At 37.4% G+C, this 23,131-nt stretch overlaps 2 protein-coding genes across 2 annotated transcripts; one reads left to right on the top strand and one right to left on the bottom strand.

Moving 5' to 3' along the window:
* The first annotated feature begins 175 nt into the window (after positions 1-175).
* Positions 176-13,832, top strand: LOC138313389 (uracil-DNA glycosylase-like). Its single transcript, XM_069253860.1, has 6 exons — positions 176-196; positions 457-511; positions 1,755-1,797; positions 4,246-4,334; positions 11,040-11,218; positions 11,860-13,832. The coding sequence occupies exons 1-6, from the start codon at positions 176-178 to the stop codon at positions 12,019-12,021; spliced, it is 549 nt and encodes a 182-aa protein (XP_069109961.1). The 3' UTR covers positions 12,022-13,832.
* Positions 13,833-14,799: 967 nt separating this feature from the next.
* LOC138313388 (uncharacterized) lies at positions 14,800-15,309 on the bottom strand. Its single transcript, XM_069253859.1, has one exon. It carries the CDS (start codon positions 15,307-15,309, stop codon positions 14,800-14,802), a length of 510 nt encoding a protein of 169 aa, XP_069109960.1.
* Between the last annotated feature and the right edge of the window lie 7,822 nt (positions 15,310-23,131).

The following is a 23,131-nucleotide window of genomic DNA, read 5'->3' as shown; positions in this document are numbered from 1 at the left end:
CATTCCTGTGATCATTACGAGATGAAAAAGCTGGAAAGCAACAGGAATTTCCTATTTCTTTTTTTTAAGATCAAGAGTATGGGAAGAAAAAAGAATCAAGACATTGTCTGTCAAGCGGACATGCAGTGATATCTCAACCCTAGTGAAAGATTTTGGCCGTATAACCTCGGTTAACATGCCAAAATCTTTCACTCAGGTTTGTCATCATTCATTTCAGAATAAATGTATTTTATTGTAATATTAAAAATTAGGATTGGGCAACAATGCTATGCCATTATTAGCCTCTCCGCAGATTCTGACTCGGGTTGAGATATCCTGTACATGTCCACTTGACAGACTAATGTTAGATGCTCTTAGTTTTTATTTATTCTATTCCTTGTAAAAACCATAAAAATATGTAAATTATAAAATCCATTATGTGAATGCGAAAAACTAAATTATGCATATATTTGATAGGTGAAGGTTGTAATTTTGGGACAAGATCCATACCCCGGTAAAGACCAGGCCCACGGTAAGTAAAGTCCATACCACAGACCAAAACAAGCCCACGGTAAGTAAAGTCCATACCACAGACCAAAACAAGCCCACGGTAAGTAAAGTCCATACCACAGACCAAAACAAGCCCACGGTAAGTAAAGTCCATACCACAGACCAAAACAAGCCCACGGTAAGTAAAGTCCATACCACAGACCAAAACAAGCCCACGGTAAGTAAAGTCCATACCACAGACCAAAACAAGCCCACGGTAAGTAAAGTCCATACCACAGACCAAAACAAGCCCACGGTAAGTAAAGTCCATACCACAGACCAAAACAAGCCCACGGTAAGTAATGTCCATACCATGGACCAAGACAAGCCCACGGTAAGTAAGGTTAATACCAAGGACCAAAACAAGCCCACGGTAAGTAATGTCCATACCAAGGACCAAAACAAGCCCACGGTAAGTAAAGTCCATACCAAGGACCAAAACAAGCCCATGGTAAGTAAAGTTCATACCACGGACCAAAACAGGCACACAGTAAGTGAGGTTCAAACCAAGGACCAAAACAAGTCCACGGTAAGTGAGGTTCAAACCAAGGACCAAAACAAGTCCACGGTAAGTGAGGTCCATACCAAGGACCAAAACAAGCCCACGGTAAGTGCTTCACATAGTAACAGTATCTTTTCATGGCAGATGTAATTATCCATATCAGGCTAGTTGTGTCATTTGTTACATTTATCAAAATCTTTAAATGACTTACTGTTATAAGTAAATTTGTTCAAATGAATGACATTAACCTTTGCAGGGGTCGAATTGGCTTTTATCTTTAAATGACTTATAGTCAATAACTAAGCGGTCTGAGTAGAAACCTGATATTGGGCTTGTAGTATGAGAGAGAATGAAGGGGCCACCAAGTTTTTCAAAAGAATCAAATTTGAAGTTTATAACCATTATTTCTCATAGTACAGAAGCAATCTGTCTCATATTTCATATGTTACCATTAGATTATTGAACTAATTATAAACAGCTACCCTGATAGCTTGGATAGGTAAGGTTGTTGTGAAATCATTTGTATGAGAGTAATTTTTATGATCTATTTATTGATCTTTGCAAATGTCGCAAAAAGCACAAAATATATACGTAAAATGTCATAATATACCTTTTTCATCAGTGTCCATTTCTAATATAGATTTACATGCTGGTATAATTATCAGTTTTTATTTGTTTTGGATGATGCTGAAATGTTTTTTGTTGTAATAATGTTCTTTTTTAGGTCTGTGTTTCAGTGTACCGAAAGGTGTGAAGCCACCGCCAAGGTAAAACTTGTACACTCATTAAAAGTCAGCTTTACATTAACTAACTTTTTAGCCTACCATCATCAGATGGTGGGCTATTCAAATCGGTTTTTGTCCATGGTCCAAGGTCCGTCCTACTGTCAGGTCCGTCCCTTTGTTTACAATTCATGTTTATCCCTATTTCTCAGAAAGTACTAAAGGGATCTTTTTCAAATTTCTTGTGTAAGTTCCCGTAGGGCCCTAGTTGTGCATGTTTCATTTTGGGACCGATCGGTAACCAGAGAGCCATCTTTGATTTTTGAAAGTAAAAGTTTGTTACCACTATTTCTCAGCAAATACTAAAGGGATCTTTCTCAAATGTCATATGCAGGTTCCCCTAGGACCCTAGTTGTGCATATTTCATTTTGAGGCTGATGGTCAACAAGATGGCTGACCAGCTGCCATCTTGGATTTTTTTTGTTAAAATTTGTTACTGCTATTTGTCAGAAAGTACTGAAGGGATCCTTCTCAAATTTCACATGTAGGTTCTCCTAGGACCCTAGTTGTGCATATTTCATTTTGAGGCTGATGGTCAACAAGATGGCCGACTTCCCGACATCTTGAAATTTGATAGTTATAAATTGTTTACGGCTATTTCTCAGAAAGCACAGAAGGGATCTTTCTAAAATTTTATATGAATGTTCCTCTAGGACACTTAATGTGCATATTGCATTTTGGACTGATCGGTCAACAAGATGGCCAACCGACTGCCATCTTGGATTTTTTAATAAAAACCACAGATGTGATATGTATAAAGATCACTTCTGTATAAAAACACCTCTGTATAAAGATCACATCTGTATAAATACCACTTTCATATAAATACCACTTCTGTATAAAAATACTTCTGTATAAAGACCACCTCTCTATAAATACCACATGTGTATAAAGATTACTTCTGTATAAAGACCACCTCTGTATAAATACCACCTCTGTATAAAGACCACATCTGTATAATTACTACCTCTGTATAAAGACCACCCCTCTATAGAGATACCTCTGTATAAAAGCCACTTTGGCATAAAGACCACATCTGTATAGAGTAGACCACCTCTGTATAAAGACCAGCTTCTGTATAGAGATAATAACTCTGTATGAAACCACCTCTGTAAAAAGATCACTTCTGTATAAAGGCCACCTCTGTATAAAGACCACCTCTGTATAGAGACACCTCTGAATAAAAACCACCTCATTTTAAAGATCGCATCTGTAAAAAGACCACCTCTGTATAAAGACCACCTCTGTATAGAGACACCTCTGTATAAAAAACACATATTTATAGAGACATCTCTATATAAAGGCCATCTCATGATCAGTATAAAGATCACATCTGTATAGATGTCGTTTTTGTAGAAATACCACTTCTGTGTAAAGATCACATATATAAAAAAACTCTTTTGTATAAAAACCACCTCTGTATAAAGATACCTCTGTACAAAGACCACCTCTGTATACAGATCACATCTTTATAAAGACCACTCTCTATAAAGATCACAACTGTATAAAGATCACTTCTATATAAAGACTACCTCTGTATAAAGACCACCTCTGTATAGTGACCACTTCTGTATAAAGACCACCTCTGTATAAAGACCACCTCTGTATAAAGACTACCTCTGTATAAAGACAACCTCCATATAAAGATAACATCTGTATAAAGAACACCTCAGTATAAAGATCACCTCTGCATAATTACATATAATCTTTTATTATATATAATTGTATATTGTGCTTTTGTAACAGAATTAGCCTTTTTAAGGGGACAATTCAGTCTAAGAGAACATTAAAATTTGTGGTTGAACTTCTGGTATGCCAAACCCTGTCCCTTGCTCGTAGAGTAATGCAACTTTTGTCTAGAACTGCTCAAATCGCTCTGACAGTAGTGTGTTTACCTTTTTAGGTGAATTGTCTTGCCTAAAAATAATTTTATCACCATCTCGGTGGTTATGTAGTTTATTTGTTTAACGTGCATGACTTTGGCTCGGGTATGGGTACAGAGTCCATATTGTACCTGCTTAATCGTATTGATCAACGATTTGATATTTCAACGATATTAATTAAAATACTAAACAATGACGTGGAATTTGTCAATATTTTATGTTATATGTTTCATAAGAAATGTAGAACTATACATTTATGCCATATTTTGCTTCTTGGTTATGTAAAAGAATTAGCCTGAGTGAATTGTCCCTTTAATCATATATGTGAAAGTGCTTACCTGAAAATCAAAGATTTCCAATTACTTGCTAAAATTTTCATTGAAATCTTTACACCAGATATAATGGTATTTCTTTTCCAAAATATTCCATTTACCTGAAATGTCATCGTGATGGCTGTCAGACTTTTATATGTCAAATTTTGACAGAACTTGTTATAAAGATATTACATTTGTAATAGTCACCCACTGTAATAGCCTCTGTTTGGTTACAGTTTAGAGAAAATATATGAGGAACTGAAAAACGATATTGAGGGATTCAAGCATCCCGGTCATGGTACGCTGATAGGCTGGGCAGAACAAGGTAATTAATTAAACAACTTCTTATCAATTATAAATTAGAAATTTAGAGATAGACCTGATATTGGACCTGTAACATGCTAAGATAAAGAGCTATAAGGTTTGTTAAAATGAATGACATTGACCTACATTTAAGGCCACAATTGTCAAATAAATCACAAACTTACATCTTATACTGACCAGTGTTAAGTTTACAATGCCTTGATGGTTAATCAAAGAAAAAATGAGCATATCAAATTATTTGATTATTTTGTATTCATCCAAACAATATTTTGCACTTCTGTATATTTGCTGTTTGGGCCAATAGATAAATTTTTAAGCCCCATGTGTCTCTGTAAACTGGGTTGTAATGTCTTTTTTAGGTGTACTTCTGTTGAACTCCTGTCCTCACTGTACCACAGACTAACTGTATTATCTATTTAAGGTGTACTTCTATTGAACTCCTGTCTCTACTGTACCACAGACTAACTGTATTGACTATTTTAGGTGTACTTCTGTTGAACTCATATCTCACTGTACCACAGACTAACTGTATTGTCTATTTTAGGATGTACTTCTATTGAACTCCTGTCTCACTGTACCAAAGACTAACTGTATTGTCTATTTTAGGTGTACTTCTGTTGAAACTCCTGTTCTCACTGTACCACAGACTAACTGTATTGTCTATTTTAGGTGTACTTCTGTTGAACTGCTGTCTCACTGTACCACAGACTTACTGTATTGTCTATTTTAGGTGTACTTCTGTTGAACTCCTGTCTCACTGTACGCCACAGACTAACTGTATTGTCTATTTTAGGTGTACTTCTGTTGAACTGCCTGTCTCACTGTACCACAAGACTTACTGTATTGTCTATTTTAGGTGTACTTCTGTTGAACTCCTGTCTCACTGTACCACAGACTAACTGTATTGTCTATTTTAGGTGTACTTCTGTTGAACCCTGTCTCACTGTACCACAGACTAACTGTATTGTCTATTTTAGGTGTACTTCTGTTGAACTCCTGTCTCACTGTACCACAGACTAACTGTATTGTCTATTTTAGGTGTACTTCTGTTGAACTCATGTCTCACTGTACCACAGACTAACTGTATTGTCTTTTTTAGGTGTACTTCTGTTGAACTCCTGTCTCACTGTACCACAGACTAACTGTATTGTCTATTTTAGGTGTACTTCTGTTGAACTCCTGTCTCACTGTACCACAGACTAACTGTATTGTCTATTTTAGGTGTACTTCTGTTGAACTCCTGTCTCACTGTACCACAGACTAACTGTATTGTCTATTTTAGGTGTACTTCTGTTGAACTCTGTCTCACTGTACCACAGACTAACTGTATTGTCTATTTTAGGTGTACTTCTGTTGAACTCCTCTCTCACTGTACCACAGACTAACTGTATTGTCTATTTTAGGTGTACTTCTGTTGAACTCCTGTCTCACTGTACCACAGACTAACTGTATTGTCTATTTTAGGTGTACTTCTGTTGAACTCCTGTCTCACTGTACCACAGACTAACTGTATTGTCTATTTTAGGTGTACTTCTGTTGAACTCCTGTCTCACTGTACCACAGACTAACTGTATTGTCTATTTTAGGTGTACTTCTGTTGAACTCCTGTCTCACTGTACCACAGACTAAACTGTATTGTCTATTTTAGGTGTACTTCTGTTGAACTCCTGTCTCACTGTACCACAGACTAACTGTATTGTCTATTTTAGGTTACTTCTGTTATATTCTGTCTCACTGTACACAGACTAACTGTATTGTCTATTTTTAGGTGTACTTCTGTTGAACTCCTGTCTCACTGTACCACAGACTAACTGTATTGTCTATTTTAGGTGTACTTCTGTTGAACTCCTGTCTCACTGTACCACAGACTAACTGTATTGTCTATTTTAGGTGTACTTCTGTTGAACTCCTGTCTCACTGTACCACAGACTAACTGTATTGTCTATTTTAGGTGTACTTCTGTTGAACTCCTGTCTCACTGTACCACAGACTAACTGTATTGTCTATTTTAGGTGTACTTCTGTTGAACTCCTGTCTCACTGTACCACAGACTAACTGTATTGTCTATTTTAGGTGTACTTCTGTTGAACTCCTGTCTCACTGTACCACAGACTAACTGTATTGTCTATTTTAGGTGTACTTCTGTTGAACTCCTGTCTCACTGTACCACAGACTAACTGTATTGTCTATTTTAGGTGTACTTCTGTTGAACTCCTGTCTCACTGTACCACAAGCTAACTGTATTGTCTATTTTAGGTGTACTTCTGTTGAACTCCTGTCTCACTGTACCACAGACTAACTGTATTGTCTATTTTAGGTGTACTTCTGTTGAACTCCTGTCTCACTGTACCACAGACTAACTGTATTGTCTATTTTAGGTGTACTTCTGTTGAATCCTGTCTCACTGTACCACAGACTAACTGTATTGTCTATTTTAGGTGTACTTCTGTTGAACTCCTGTCTCACTGTACCACAGACTAACTGTATTGTCTATTTTAGGTGTACATCTGTTGAACTCCTGTCTCACTGTACCACAGACTAACTGTATTGTCTATTTAAGGTGTACTTCTGTTGAACTCCTGTCTCACTGTACCACAGACTAACTGTATTGTCTATTTTAGGTGTACTTCTGTTGAACTCCTGTCTCACTGTACCACAGACTAACTGTATTGTCTATTTTAGGTGTACTTCTGTTGCATTCCAGTCTCACTGTACCACAGACTAACTGTATTGTCTATTTTAGGTGTACTTCTGTTGCATTCCTGTCTCACTGTACCACAGACTAACTGTATTGTCTATTTTAGGTGTACTTCTGTTGAACTCCTGTCTCACTGTACCACAGACTAACTGTATTGTCTATTTTAGGTGTACTTCTGTTGAACTCCTGTCTCACTGTACCACAGACTAACTGTATTGTCTATTTTAGGTGTACTTCTGTTGAACTCCTGTCTCACTGTACCACAGACTAACTGTATTGTCTATTTTAGGTGTACTTCTGTTGAACTCCTGTCTCACTGTACCACAGACTAACTGTATTGTCTATTTTAGGTGTACTTCTGTTGAATTCCTGTCTCACTGTACCACAGACTAACTGTATTGTCTATTTTAGGTGTACTTCTGTTGAATTCCTGTCTCACTGTACCACAGACTAACTGTATTGTCTATTTTAGGTGTACTTCTGTTGAACTCCTGTCTCACTGTACCACAGACTAACTGTATTGTCTATTTAGGTGTACTTCTGTTGAACTCCTGTCTCACTGTACCACAGACTAACTGTATTGTCTATTTTAGGTGTACTTCTGTTGAACTCCTGTCTCACTGTACCACAGACTAACTGTATTGTCTATTTTAGGTGTACTTCTGTTGAACTCCTGTCTCACTGTACCACAGACTAACTGTATTGTCTATTTTAGGTGTACTTCTGTTGAACTCCTGTCTCACTGTACCACAGACTAACTGTATTGTCTATTTTAGGTGTACTTCTGTTGCATTCCAGTCTCACTGTACCACAGACTAACTGTATTGTCTATTTTAGGTGTACATCTGTTGAACTCCTGTCTCACTGTACCACAGACTAACTGTATTGTCTATTTTAGGTGTACTTCTGTTGAACTCCTGTCTCACTGTACCACAGACTAACTGTATTGTCTATTTTAGGTGTACTTGTGTTGAACTCCTGTCTCACTGTACCACAGACTAACTGTATTGTCTATTTTAGGTGTACTTCTGTTGAACTCCTGTCTCACTGTACCACAGACTAACTGTATTGTCTATTTTAGGTGTACTTCTGTTGCACTTCCTGTCTCACTGTACCACAGACTAACTGTATTGTCTATTTTAGGTGTACTTCTGTTGAATTCCTGTCTCACTGTACCACAGACTAACTGTATTGTCTATTTTAGGTGTACTTCTGTTGAACTCCTGTCTCACTGTACCACAGACTAACTGTATTGTCTATTTTAGGTGTACTTCTGTTGAACTCTGTCTCACTGTACCACAGACTAACTGTATTGTCTATTTTAGGTGTACTTCTGTTGAACTGCCTGTCTCACTGTACCACAGACTAACTGTATTGTCTATTTTAGGTGTACTTCTGTTGAATTCCTGTCTCACTTTACCACAGACTAACTGTATTGTCTATTTTAGGTGTACTTCTGTTGAATTCCTGTCTCACTGTACCACAGACTAACTGTATTGTCTATTTTAGGTGTACTTCTGTTGAATTCCTGTCTCACTGTACCACAGACTAACTGTATTGTCTATTTTAGGTGTACTTCTGTTGAACTCCTGTCTCACTGTACCACAGACTAACTGTATTGTCTATTTCAGGGTACTTCTGTTGAACTCCTGTCTCACTGTACCACAGACTAACTGTATTGTCTATTTTAGGTGTACTTCTGTTGAACTCCTGTCTCACTGTACCACAGACTAACTGTATTGTCTATTTTAGGTGTACTTCTGTTGAACTCCTGTCTCACTGTACCACAGACTAACTGTATTGTCTATTTTAGGTGTACTTCTGTTGAACTCCTGTCTCACTGTACCACAGACTAACTGTATTGTCTATTTTAGGTGTACTTCTGTTGAACTCCTGTCTCACTGTACCACAGACTAACTGTATTGTCTATTTTAGGTGTACTTCTGTTGAACTCCTGTCTCACTGTACCACAGACTAACTGTATTGTCTATTTTAGGTGTACTTCTGTTGAACTCCTGTCTCACTGTACCACAGACTAACTGTATTGTCTATTTTAGGTGTACTTCTGTTGAACTCCTGTCTCACTGTACCACAGACTAACTGTATTGTCTATTTTAGGTGTACTTCTGTTGAACTCCTGTCTCACTGTACCACAGACTAACTGTATTGTCTATTTTAGGTGTACTTCTGTTGAACTCCTGTCTCACTGTACCACAGACTAACTGTATTGTCTATTTTAGGTGTACTTCTGTTGAACTCCTGTCTCACTGTACCACAGACTAACTGTATTGTCTATTTTAGGTGTACTTCTGTTGAACTCCTGTCTCACTGTACCACAGACTTAACTGTATTGTCTATTTTAGGTGTACATCTGTTGAAGACCTGTCTCACTGTACCACAGACTAACTGTATTGTCTATTTTAGGTGTACTTCTGTTGAACTCCTGTCTCACTGTACCACAGACTAACTGTATTGTCTATTTTAGGTGTACTTCTGTTGAACTCCTGTCTCACTGTACCACAGACTAACTGTATTGTCTATTTTAGGTGTACTTCTGTTGAACTCCTGTCTCACTGTACCACAGACTAACTGTATTGTCTATTTTAGGTGTACTTCTGTTGAACTCCTGTCTCACTGTATCACAGACTAACTGTATTGTCTATTTTAGGTGTACTTCTGTTGAACTCCTGTCTCACTGTACCACAGACTAACTGTATTGTCTATTTTAGGTGTACTTCTGTTGAACTCCTGTCTCACCGTACCACAGACTAACTGTATTGTCTATTTTAGGTGTACTTCTGTTGAATCCTGTCTCACTGTACCACAGACTAACTGTATTGTCTATTTTAGGTGTACTTCTGTTGAACTCCTGTCTCACTGTACCACAGACTAACTGTATTGTCTATTTTAGGTGTACTTCTGTTGAACTCCTGTCTCACTGTACCACAGACTAACTGTATTGTCTATTTTAGGTGTACTTCTGTTGAACTCCTGTCTCACTGTACCACAGACTAACTGTATTGTCTATTTTAGGTGTACTTCTGTTGAACTCCTGTCTCACCGTATCACAGACAACTGTATTGTCTATTTTAGGTGTACTTCTGTTGAACTCCTGTCTCACTGTACCACAGACTAACTGTATTGTCTATTTTAGGTGTACTTCTGTTGAACTCCTGTCTCACTGTATCACAGACTAACTGTATTGTCTATTTTAGGTGTACTTCTGTTGAACTCCTGTCTCACTGTACCACAGACTAACTGTATTGTCTATTTAAGGTGTACTTCTGTTGAACTCCTGTCTCACTGTACCACAGACTAACTGTATTGTCTATTTTAGGTGTACTTTTGTTGAACTCCTGTCTCACTGTACCACAGACTAACTGTATTGTCTATTTTAGGTGTACTTCTGTTGAACTCCTGTCTCACTGTACCACAGACTAACTGTATTGTCTATTTTAGGTGTACTTCTGTTGAACTCCTGTCTCACTGTACCACAGACTAACTGTATTGTCTATTTTAGGTGTACTTCTGTTGAACTCCTGTCTCACTGTACCACAGACTAACTGTATTGTCTATTTTAGGTGTACTTCTGTTGAACTCCTGTCTCACTGTACCACAGACTAACTGTATTGTCTATTTTAGGTGTCCATCTGTTGAACTCCTGTCTCACTGTACCACAGACTTACTGTATTGTCTATTTTAGGTGTACTTCTGTTGAACTCCTGTCTCACCGTATCACAGACTAACTGTATTGTCTATTTTAGGTGTACTTCTGTTGAACTCCTGTCTCACCGTATCACAGACTAACTGTATTGTCTATTTTAGGTGTACTTCTGTTGAACTCCTGTCTCACTGTACCACAGACTAACTGTATTGTCTATTTTAAGTTTACTTCTGTTGAACTCCTGTCTCACTGTACCACAGACTAACTGTATTGTCTATTTTAAGTTTACTTCTGTTGAACTCCTGTCTCACTGTACCACAGACTAACTGTATTGTCTATTTCAGGGGTACTTCTGTTGAACTCCTGTCTCACGGTACGACAGCACCAGACTAACCTCCACAAAGACAAAGGATGGGAGAAATTCACAGATGCCGTTATATCTTATCTCAACAAGAACATGAAGGAACTGGTGTTTATTCTGTGGGGGTCGTACGCAAAGGAGAAAGGAGATTGTATATACCAGGTGAGGGGGGAATGGAAATATTTAAAGTTGTATTTCTTGTAATTTTAACCATCACAAACTATCATATGACAAACAATGTGTGAATATGGATGCTTGTATATGATGGTTCAGATCCATAACAGCAGCAATATTTTATTGGCATATATAGTGGTAAATGGAGCAGGAGATATCACACGTTTTGAAAGAACCACCACAGTCAACGCCATGTTTCAAAATTTAGTGTAATATCAGAAAACTGAGTTGCATCACATGACCAATATTGACAATACCGGTATAGATCGAAATCTCCCGAGTCGTATCACTTGACCAACATCGGCAATACCCATACAGATCGGAACGGTTTGGAGATTTCAGAGCTTTTTTAAACATGTACACGTGGAAAATCAATATTTAAATTAAATTATTTAATAACTTTGCCAATATAAAACTCTATAAATATGGGAAGTTTAAAATTTTGAGAGGTGAAGAAAAATATATAGAACACTTTAAATGCTTTTTTTCTATGACAAAATGAGAAAAAGTTATTGACCATACAACTTTAATGGTTGGATCACTAAAACCCTTCAGTGTGACCTTTTGGTTAAAGCATTTACAACGCATTTGTTTCCTAATAATTACAATATAAATTTCTTCCATTTCAGGAGAAGCATTATGTCCTGGAGTGTGACCATCCATCCCCTCTGGCCCTTTTATCCCCTTCAAAGGCAAATACGCCCTTCAAGGGCTGCCAACATTTCTCAAAGTGCAACACTTACCTCACAGAGAAGGGAAAGACTCCCATAGACTGGAAAAGACTCCCATAGACTGGAAAAGACTACCGCCGCAGGACTATATTGTGTGATGCTGTCCCCATAGCTAGGACAAAAATAAGATTGTTTTATAAAATTGTCGGCGAGATTGAAAATAACTGTCCCCACAAAAAAAAATTGTGTGGTGCTGTTGGAGATGAACTTATTGATACATTATAAAAGTGGTCTCAAAAGACAAAATTCATTCCAATATGATCCTGACATGGTATCAACCAAGTTTTGTTATTTTGCGGGTGGATATGAAATCCAAGATGTCGCAATCTTAATTTTACGATTAAGCTGAAACTTGAGCATTCTAATTAAAATACTTGTAATTCTGCTCCACTACATACGATGCTCTTCGCTACGCTCCAATACAAGATCTAACGACACCCCGTATGGGGGTCACCTCAGTATGACCTCTAGCCGAGAATCGGAACAGCATGGGATGTACTGTTAGACATTTATACTTCCTAGAGAATCAACCACACCAAAGATTTCGTAAACGACTTGCAAATTGGCTAACCATAGGGATCATGCTGAGATGACCCCAAACGGCGTGTTGTTAGATCTTGAATTGGAGTGTAACGTAGAGCATCGTAGTGGAGTGGAATTACAAGTCTAATTTTAATTAGATTGAAACTTGCCTGAAATAGTCCTAACATGGGCCCGGCCAAATGTTATTAAGTCAATCTGAAATCCAAGATGGCCACCACAACTGCCATCTTGAAAACACATGTTGAACTTCTCAAGTTCAACTTGTGCAGTTTAGCCAAAACTTACCTGAAATGATCCTGATATGAGCCTGGCCAAATGTTGTTATTTTTCAGGTCAAAGCGAAATCCAACTTTAAGGTTTTAGGTTCTTTGGTTCCACTGGTGCTGAAAATTGAAATGAATTGATAGGAAGATCAGCTTAAGAAGTGTTGTTTGATAAACTCTGCCAATAACATTGGCCTGCATGTCCAGAATACCAAGATGTATACCAATGTCACCATCATGAAGAACCATAATTAATTCTTTTCCTATTCCACGGGTCTGGATAATTCACATGACCATTAAGGCCTTTTTTCTTTCTTAATTTGTGTATTTTAAATCTGAATTTTCATTAACTATGTACAAAACTTTGTTTAATTACTTATGAATTTTGGAGAATTCTATAAACCTTCAGTATAGGAATACAGATCTAAGTAGTCTATATTTTCTCTCTTTTTTAGCTCACCTGGCCTGCAGGTCTGGTATTAAAAACTTATGCCGTGGCATATCATCCGTCCGTCAACATTTCCTTTCAATCACTACTAGTCATAGAGTTCTGTATCAAATAAAACCTGTTAGAAACATCCTTGGGGGAAGGGAAACATAGTTTGTATAAATCTTGACTCTGACCCCCCGGGGCAGCAGGGGCGGGGCCAAATAGGTAAAAAAGAGCTAAATCCTTTAAATCACTACCCGACCTGTTAGGAATTAGAGGTAGTTCTTTAAAAATCATTAGTTTGCGATACCAGGTGAGCGATACAGGCCCTCTGGGCCTCTTGTCGCCTTGTATAAGATTATTAGTACCTATATATAATTGATTGTCTTACCTAGATGACCTTGAACGTTGCTTGCTATGACTTTATATGACTGTGTGGGAAATCATATGTGTAAAAGATTGACCCTTCTGATGTAGCGAACCAATTGCTATCTTAGATGTATGTACAGTGATGAAAACAGAGGTTGCATGTTGCTCTGTTGTCACAGAGGGAGCTGTGATTCTTGTTCAAATGATCGTTACTCATATGTGTACGTGTACTATTCAAACTGATATAAATCTTCGTTTTAATCAAATGGAAAAGTTTTCTTTTGATATATCACACATGTATTCAGTGAACCCTTGATAATACGGACACCATCATTCCAAGCCTAAACTGTCCGCATTATAATCCCGACTGCCAAATAAGTAAGGGTAATTAGTTCCTTACATTTTCGTCTGGACTGTAACTTTTCACTGCCAGTCCTTTGGACCAGTAAACCCCAAAATTTTACTAGTCCGGCTATTTAAACACAAGTCCAAAATAAATATAAATATCATCGGTGTACGATTTTTGACCCAAAGTACAGTCTTGATGTGTTTGTGAACTCAAACTCTAACAAAATGATGCATTCGGACTAAGATAATCGTATACAGAATGCACTTAAAATGTGTTGGAAATGCAATTTACCACTGCAGATCAGATATAGTACTTTAGGTCATCTGACCCGCCTGTCATCGCCTGTGGTATGACCAGCCCCCATTCCTGTATCTAATTGCGTAAGAAATCTTCCAATGCTGGCCAGTTCCATCACCTCCTTCCTCAGACGTTTCGGCGCTTAATCCACGACGTCCTCCAGTGGTGCGCCGACTGGGGTGATCAATCCCAGCCAGGAACTGACCAGCTCTTGTTGCTGCCTCGATGTCACTGCAAGATGCTGTCTGGTTGTTGCTACAGCTTAGTTCTGTCTGCTATATCACGTCTGTGTAGTGATGTCCTACGACTCGTCACCGTGTGTGTCTAGCTCTGTTGCAGGTGACCGCTCCATCTCTCGTTTCTCTTCCTCCAAATCCAGCATGATGCCGCCTCTGCTTGTCTACTCACTGCTCCCACGAACTTCTTCCTTTCTGCTCCAACGACGCCCAACAATCTCAGAGTTCTCCACAATGACTGGCCGGGGAACTCTCGACATCCGACTTCAAATGGAAGGCACCATGTCCTCCAACCTTGTTCCTGACAATCTTCACGAGTTGCTGGTACTTCAGCCTCTTCCTTTCGTGTGCCTATTCAATCCTGTCATCCCATGGTACTGTGAGTTCCACCATAAAGACCTGCTGGGAGTTCCGGGACCACAACAAAATATCTGGGCGAAGGGGTGTTGACAAGACTTCCTCTGGAAATCCCATGCGTTGGTGGATGTCAGCTCTCATCTCCCAGTCTGCTGCCGTTGTTAGTATCCAAACTCCCTCCACGCTGCTCTTTCCCTTCGCTCCTACCTTCACAAAGTTGTTTAACTTTTGTCCCATTGGCAATGCCCTCTTCTTTTTTCTTGCACTGTCAAGGCTCGCAGCTATCTCCTTGAGGACCTGGTCGTGGCGCCATGTGTACCTCCCGTCTGCGAGGGCAACTGTACATGATGACAACACATTTCCCTCTATATTCCAGATCTCACCCCACGATATATTCCGTTGTCTCGCGCCTTCCCAATGCAGCCAACTCCCCTGTTGTCCCAAAGTGACAGCTCTCACCTGTCTGGTCTCCTCCTCCATCTGTCTGACTTCTGCTTGAGTCATGTCCCGTCGCTCCCTTGGACTTGCACTGCGCCGTGTAGGTCCAGATATTGTGCCCAGTCCTATTCGCCCCGCTGCAAGCGTCCCCACGATGTCTCCATACTGTAAGCGTGCTTCTGATTCTTTCGTCCTGTGCGTGTCTCGACCCTCTCATTCCTGACCTTGGCGTCTACGCTGTCTCTCAACATGATGACCTGTCGTACCTTCGTCACCTTGAACTCTTCCGTCACCGGTTTGAGTGGTAGCTGGAGTTTCGTCCCCGAGCCGTACAATCCGACGGTGCTGAAGCTCCGTGGTACGCCAAGCCAACGTCGAAGGTGTCCGCTGATCATCCTCTCCAGCGCTTCTACTGAACCCACTTCTGCCGACAGTCTTTACCCACTCGTTCTGCATGCCTGCGCATCCCCACTACACTATTTCTGTCGTTCAGACTGTTGTCGAACCACTTTCCAAGGCTCTTCACTGGCTTCTCAGATATCGTCGGTATGTCGCTGCCACCAGCCTTGAATCTTTCTTCCTTCACGCTGCCTGCCTTTAAGGTGAGACTCCGAGACTTTGACGGTTTGAATTTCATCCGTGCCCATGAGACCATGTCCTCCAGGTCCCTCAGAGTCCAACGTCCTTCAACGACTGTCTTTGTTGTCACCGTCATGTCGTCCATAAAGGCCCTTGTGGGTGGTTGTCTGATGCCTGCCGCTGTGGCATTTTCATTTGTGACCCGTTTTCAAGTGTGACCTGTGGCACTGTGTAATACATGGACTGGACTAAGACTTTTATCGATCCGTACCGTAATACTATGTAACACTTATGGATATATGACAGAAATACATTTCAAATGTATAGTTTTTGGAGGGGAAATGGTAATTAAGTATCTCTAAATAAACAAGAAGCTTTATTGAATGTGATAAGGAGAAAAATAAAATAAAAAAAACCGGAGGTAGAATACAATAAATAATTAAGCGTACACATGAACATTTGATATGTACTGCGAGGACTTTTTAAAGTTTCTTACATTAGAGAATTAATGTAATTAAAATCTACTTGGGATAACTCACCATAATATTTTGTTTAATGTCGTATTTTTTTTTTAATATCAAAATTTAAAAAGATTAAAACCTATTACCGTTGAAAAGTATGGCTTTAACAATAAACCTGTACAATTCACAAACAATATACAGACCCACCAGTCTGACCCCCGCAATAAGTAATACTCCTCCCGTTTTCAAATGTGACCTCCACAATATCCAGAATCTTCCCGTTTTCAAGTGTGACCCTTCACAATATACAGACTCCTCCCGTTTTTAAGTGTGACCTCCACAATATACAGACTTTTTTCACAAGAAATATGATGTCTTTTCGAATGAAAATTATACGTCATGTCTACAAATTATGATTTGATGTATTATGAGTGGTAAAGTAGATATTAAGAATGGTTGTTATGTTTGTTTTGGACAAAAAAATAATATCTAAATGCATGTGTATGTTTGATATAATTAGAAACCTACAAAAAAAAGGTACAGAAAATTATGCCCGAGTGATTTCTGAGAAAGTGCTTCACTACGACACTACGAAAGGTTACTAGGTCGGGTACGTATATTCGTTCTAGGGTGGGTGGTTACGTTACGTAATCGTCAGAATGATCTCCTCACTTAAAAAAAAATAATAAGTCCAATTTGCAAACTAAAAGTCATCTACAAGAATGTACGTCCTTGTGTTTGGCGATATTTAAACCAGAGACTTAATAGTTTTACATTAATATTGTAGACATAAATATTCAATCATAAGCTGTGAAATAAATTTTGATTCATATACATGTATTTTATTTTTTGGTGGTATACCTATCGAAATTTGATCTATTGAAATCACGCAAAAGCTGCAGATAACTATAGCATTTAAACTCGAGTCAAAATTCATTTTGTCAGAAATATTAATTGTCAATCTGTTTAAGAATAATTACTTCTTTTTATTTTCATCCAGTCAATTTATATCATATATATCTGAATGATATCATTACGTATATAGCTATGTGTATACCCGATGTATAGATATGAAAAAACAGATACAGATGGAAATACGGGTATATAGTTGCGTAATAATTGCAGAGGTTTAGATAGTGTACCGGGGACGTAGGAACCGGGGTGGTGATAGCGGACGAGGCGACAGAAATGTTAAAAAAAATACACATTTGAAAGAAAAAATGGGTCCTCCTGCACAATTTTCGTACTTCATTTTAGAATTTTCTCCGCGTTACCAACTCCTGTGCCCTTTAACTGCAGATGTGTACAAGGATTATTTGTAATGATATATGAAAAATGTATATATGATTGTGGGTGTGAAATATGGTAGTTCGTTTTTTGTTTTTGTTTGGTATTCAATACAAAATTTACCTTAATATTTACGATTACAGATAAATTTTAATTAAAACTATAATAAAGTATACAATGTATGTGCCAAATGCAAGGTAGATATATAATAAAGTACCGTGAATAACCGATACAATATATGCTTTGTAAAACCAGAGCAAGTGTGATATGTAACTTTCAGTGAATGCGAATACAGCTAAAAACGTATTTTTTAGTTTAAAAACTATTTGTTAGATTTCCAGCGCTACTTGAAATAACTACCATGCGATTTTTAAATGAAGACTGATTTGATATATTACTGAAATAAAAACGGAAACTTTCTTAAAATGCCAGCATAAAGCCATCTCCGAACACTATGTTAAAAGAAGGACGTAGATGACGTATCACTTATATATTCTCGATTAAAAAAAGACAGTTGCGTAATATTCGCACGAAGGTGTCCCGTATATAAATACTGTCGCCATTAAAATTTGACAATAATGGTGAGAATTTTGTTTTGAGACATCTTTTCTGATTACACAAAAGTGAATGTCAAATTAGTATGATCGTGACACATAATTACATATTTTATGTTCAAAGAAAATAGAACTTTACAAACGGTCAAGCAATTAAAGCCCTTGCTAAAGAAATCGAGAGCTATAAATATATTACCAAATACCAGAGATTTAAATATAAATCTCTGCAAATACTAATACCTTCAGATTGGTACACGTCAATTTGATACTCGGTTATTAAAGCTTCCAGACGAAATAGTTGCTCGAATACCGATGTCAGAAGTACAGGGATCTGCGAATTAGTCACAGATTACGTAATCATGGACCCACCAAAGTGCCCTTTCTACTCGTATAAAGCATCATGTATAGGATGATTTTAACACCGTGTTTTGATTTAGACCTCTTAAACGTCTGAAAATGGTCTTTCGGCACTCTGGTGGGTCCATGATTATATAATCTGTAACTAATGCTCAGATCCCTGTGTCAGAAGTAGGGTACGGAGAAATAAGTATGTTTACCGGGATCCGGTAGCATGACATCGCAGAATGGACGGCCTAACTCCCAACTACGCATTTCTACGCATTTTTATGTCGGTGTTGAGAAAATAGCAATATCTCCCTTATTTCTTGAGCTATCGGGATACTGTTTACATGTTGTAAAACAACAGAAAATAACCGACAACTTTTATCTAAAACAAAAATTCACTTGGCAACGTCTTTGTTCTCTTTCAGTGAGTTGAAAAATCATGCCAACTTAATTCTGAGTATTTTCAAATTGTTGACTTCGTGTGTCAGACGGCGTAACCGCCGGAGCGTAGATTCGAAATTGTGTCTCGAAATATGCAACAAGTAGCAAGAATTAATACTTGTATTTCACAGTTTTTGTAGTTGATATTGTCAATTTTATGTGTGACCACTTATACTGAAAGAAATCCACTCCTTAAACAATAATTTTCTCGTAGATTAAGTACATGTAATACGTATATTGTGTACTACACAGTAAACTTAATCCTAATACAAAATAAAAAAAATCTATTTACTATACATACCATGAAAACCGAGAATCCATTGGTCAAAATACTCAAATATGTAATTCATAACATGCCGAAATAAATTTCTATCGCCTCTACAAATTAGATAATGACTTCGACGGAAATCGCGGCCCGGTACAATTTCTAACTTTAACTTCATCGGTACAAAACAAGCACATGTGAGATCAAGATGGGCATAGATTTTTTGTTGATTTTCTCAAACTATAAATTTATTCACAAAAGAAATTTATTATTAGAATATGAATTTTAAAACATCGTTTGATATATGTGACGAAGAAAAAGAAATGTATATTGGATTCCACTTCGGGTCAAAATCTGACACGGCATGTTGATGTGTTGCTTGAAATTCCAGACATGCATCTTTAAGAAAAAAAATGTGCAGTACTCTATATCAGACTTGCCCAATGTCACAATAACTATCTATTATTTGTCAGGTTAAGTGTCAATAATGACTCATCTCATTTTTGTTTGAAAGAAGACAAAGTTACATAGATTCTAAGATCAGTAGCGTGACAGCACGTTTTGTTTAAATTCCATCTAACAAAACAAAGGATCAAATATCGAGACTGGTATGTGTAAAGGACATTTCAAGGTGTGTTCTCTTAACTATGCATTACACTATTTTAAATCCTGTACAAGTAAAGCACAAATGTACGGTGGTCCGTTTGAGCCGTCAAATTACTACTTCTGATTGAAGTAGAACTAGTTGTACATTTATAACTTGACGAAGTGTACATGACCATATACTCTGAAGTAGTTGTGCATTTATCTACTTCAAGTAAACGGTCATGCACTCTTTATCAAGTTATAAATGTACAATGCACAACTACTTAATCAGCGGCCATCGTAAAACCGAGAACCGTGTCTAACGCATCATACTATAAGACTCTTTCATATGTGGATATGAAGGATAGGGATATTCTACCCGAGGGTCACAAAATGTAGTAAAACCCGAGGCTTGCCGAGGGTTTTGCAACATTTTGTGATCCCGAGGGTAGAATATCCCTATCCTTCATATCCACTTATGAAAGAGTATTTTTCTTTCATACCACGACGTTTTACTGCAATTTTACAACTATAATATCCCGCCATTTTGAAATAAATTCGAAGAAATCCACGACTGGAAGTCAATTTCCATACATGAAAAATTACGTGATATTTTCAACACAAATTCCGTTGCTTGCATCTTTTATAGTAAAACCAGTCAATTTTGTGAAAAAAATGTTAAAATTTTACCGAGGAAATGGATATTTTGTTGACGCCGTGACGTCACGAGGCTTTATAGCATGGGTAGCCTTGCAATACAGCCTCAGGCGACATGAGTGTATTGCCCTAGACCAGCCAGTATTGCACGTGTAGGTATGAAAGAAAATGCACTATAGCTTGCATCCCTTACAATGAATTCCACCACAGTGGAAACAGAGATGGTCCGTGCGCAGCGGATAAAACTATAGCTATTATATTAACTCGTTTTACAAATATATAGATAGTGAGGCTCGTGTTGTAGCATATATAGAGTAAACAAATGATCCTGTAATTAAATGTTTCGACTTTTAGCATAAGTTACCACAACGAAATTTTGCTAAGATTTGTTTATGGTTCATTCTTAAATGTACGATACGTTATATGGTTATTTACATTTATTTGGCCAATGTCATTCCATAGTCGTCGATATCAGTTGGCTCTATCTTCCTGGATAAATACATACCAGGCTTTAAGAAGGCACTGTTTAACATTAGGAATAGGTACATAGAAGTCGAACAACGATCGTTAGGTAAGTTATTTGTCTACCCGACATTCCCAGCTTCTCCATTTCCCTTTTGACCACTGATGATTTTTTTGAGTCGTCAGCCACAGCCTACACACCTCTATTTTTTGTTTCACATTACAAAATCTCAATCCTAGATCATCTCTTGTGACGACATTGGATGCATTTGTACCGGAATCGAGAAAGTAAAGGAACGTTTTTTTTAACAAACTGGACGAAACGGTATTTATGAATAAAATATTTAAAACATTGGCACGACGGTAGATTTTGTTAGTTCTCGTAATATAACATCTATAATAAACTCTCAAAACTCGACACTCTAGATACAATCATGAGTAGGCTGAATGCCATACAGGGGAAGTTTGTGTGCATGAAATCTAGCATAAAAGAAATAAAGCAAGAACTGAAAGTTCATAGCGATAAGATTGAGGGGTCCGATTTTGATCACACCATTCTTGAGGAACGGATCAGTAAAGTGGAAAACGGCATGTATCCCAGAATCGTGGAAAATAGGTGTAATAAAACCTTTGTATAAAAACAAAGGAGATCCGAAGAACTTAGATAATTATAGAGCGATTAGCCTGGTATCTTGCCTAGGAAAAGTGTTCACATCTATTTTGAATACCAGACTTAATAAGTTATCTGATGAACTTCATATCATTAGTGGTGCTCAAGCTGGCTTTAGAAAACAACATTCTACTGTTGATAATATTTTTGTTTTACATACCCTTATATCTATATATATATCACTCAAGAAAAAAATATACTGCTCTTTCGTAGATTTCAAAAAAGGTTTCGACTCTGTTTTGAGAATAGGATTATGGAAAAAGGTTAAAAAAAGTAACATAACCGTGAAAATTTTAAAAGTCATAATCAACTTATATGCCAACACGAAAGCGTGTGTCAAGAAAGGGAATGAACTGTCAGGATTATTTTATTGTAATATTGGTCTAAAACAAGGGGGAAATTTGTCACCTTTTTTATTTGCAATTTATCTAAATGATTTAGAAGACTTTTTTGATGAAAATGACGTCAGATGCCTCCAAACTATGAAAAGCTTGAGTGATGATGTTGGATTGTTTATTAAGATGTTTCTTATCCTTTATGCTGATGACACTGTTATTATTTCCGAATCAGCAGAAGGACTACAGAATTTATTAAATATGTTTGAAATATACTGTAATGAGTGGAAACTTACGGTTAATACGCAAAAAACTAAAGTTGTTATATTCTCAAAACGGAAGTGTCAAACACGTTTGCGTTTTTTATTTTGCAACGAAGAATTAGAAATATTGGAATCTTTTACATACTTAGGCATTTTATTTAACTATAATGGTACATTTGCTAAAGCAAAAAGTAAATTAGCGGAACAGGCGAAAAAAGCTTTATTTGCTGTTTACAAAAAAATTAGAAATATTTCTCTGCCAGTTGATTTACAGCTGAAGATTTTTGACACTCTGGTACAACCTATCCTTTTATATTCTGTTGAAGTATGGGGTTTTGAGAATATTACTATTATTGAAAAAAAATCACTTACAATTCTGTAAACGTATCTTAGGTTTGAGATGTAGTACACCAAACTTTATGGTCTATGGTGAATTGGGTAGATATCCGTTAAGTATTGAAGTGAAATGTAGAATGGTCATGTTTTGGTATAATTTAATTTCCACTGATAAATTGTCAAGCAAAATATATAAACTAATGTACCAATTGCATGTAAATGGAAACATAAGTTTTAAATGGATCGATTTTGTGCGAAATATATTTTATGAGACAGGCTTAAATTTTGTATGGAATATACAGGAATCTACGGAAGCCCTGGAGGGACTTTTTAGTTGTTAGTTATGACTTAATTCCTAATACTTAATGCTTATTCGTTAATACTTATTACTTATTTCTTATAAGTTATAAAAATGAAACGACGTGCTTCAAGGTGTTGTGCGGTCATTTTGAATGACCAGATGAAGAAGATGGACGTATCACGAAGTATTCTATATGTATGTTTTTAAGTTTGTTTTTGTGTAACATAACGGTCGTGTTGACTGTTGTTCCTTCACAAAAACAAGTATACCAGGGTCTGGGAACACCCTTAGCAGAGATAATAAAGGTATATTTTACCGAGGGACTCAAGCATTTCGGAATATGGTCA

This window comes from Argopecten irradians, unplaced genomic scaffold (assembly GCF_041381155.1).
Source record: "Argopecten irradians isolate NY unplaced genomic scaffold, Ai_NY scaffold_0669, whole genome shotgun sequence".
NCBI classification, from domain to species: domain Eukaryota; kingdom Metazoa; phylum Mollusca; class Bivalvia; order Pectinida; family Pectinidae; genus Argopecten; species Argopecten irradians.
The sequence above is the reverse complement of the archived record's forward strand: the minus strand, read 5'-3'. Positions and strand labels throughout refer to the sequence as shown.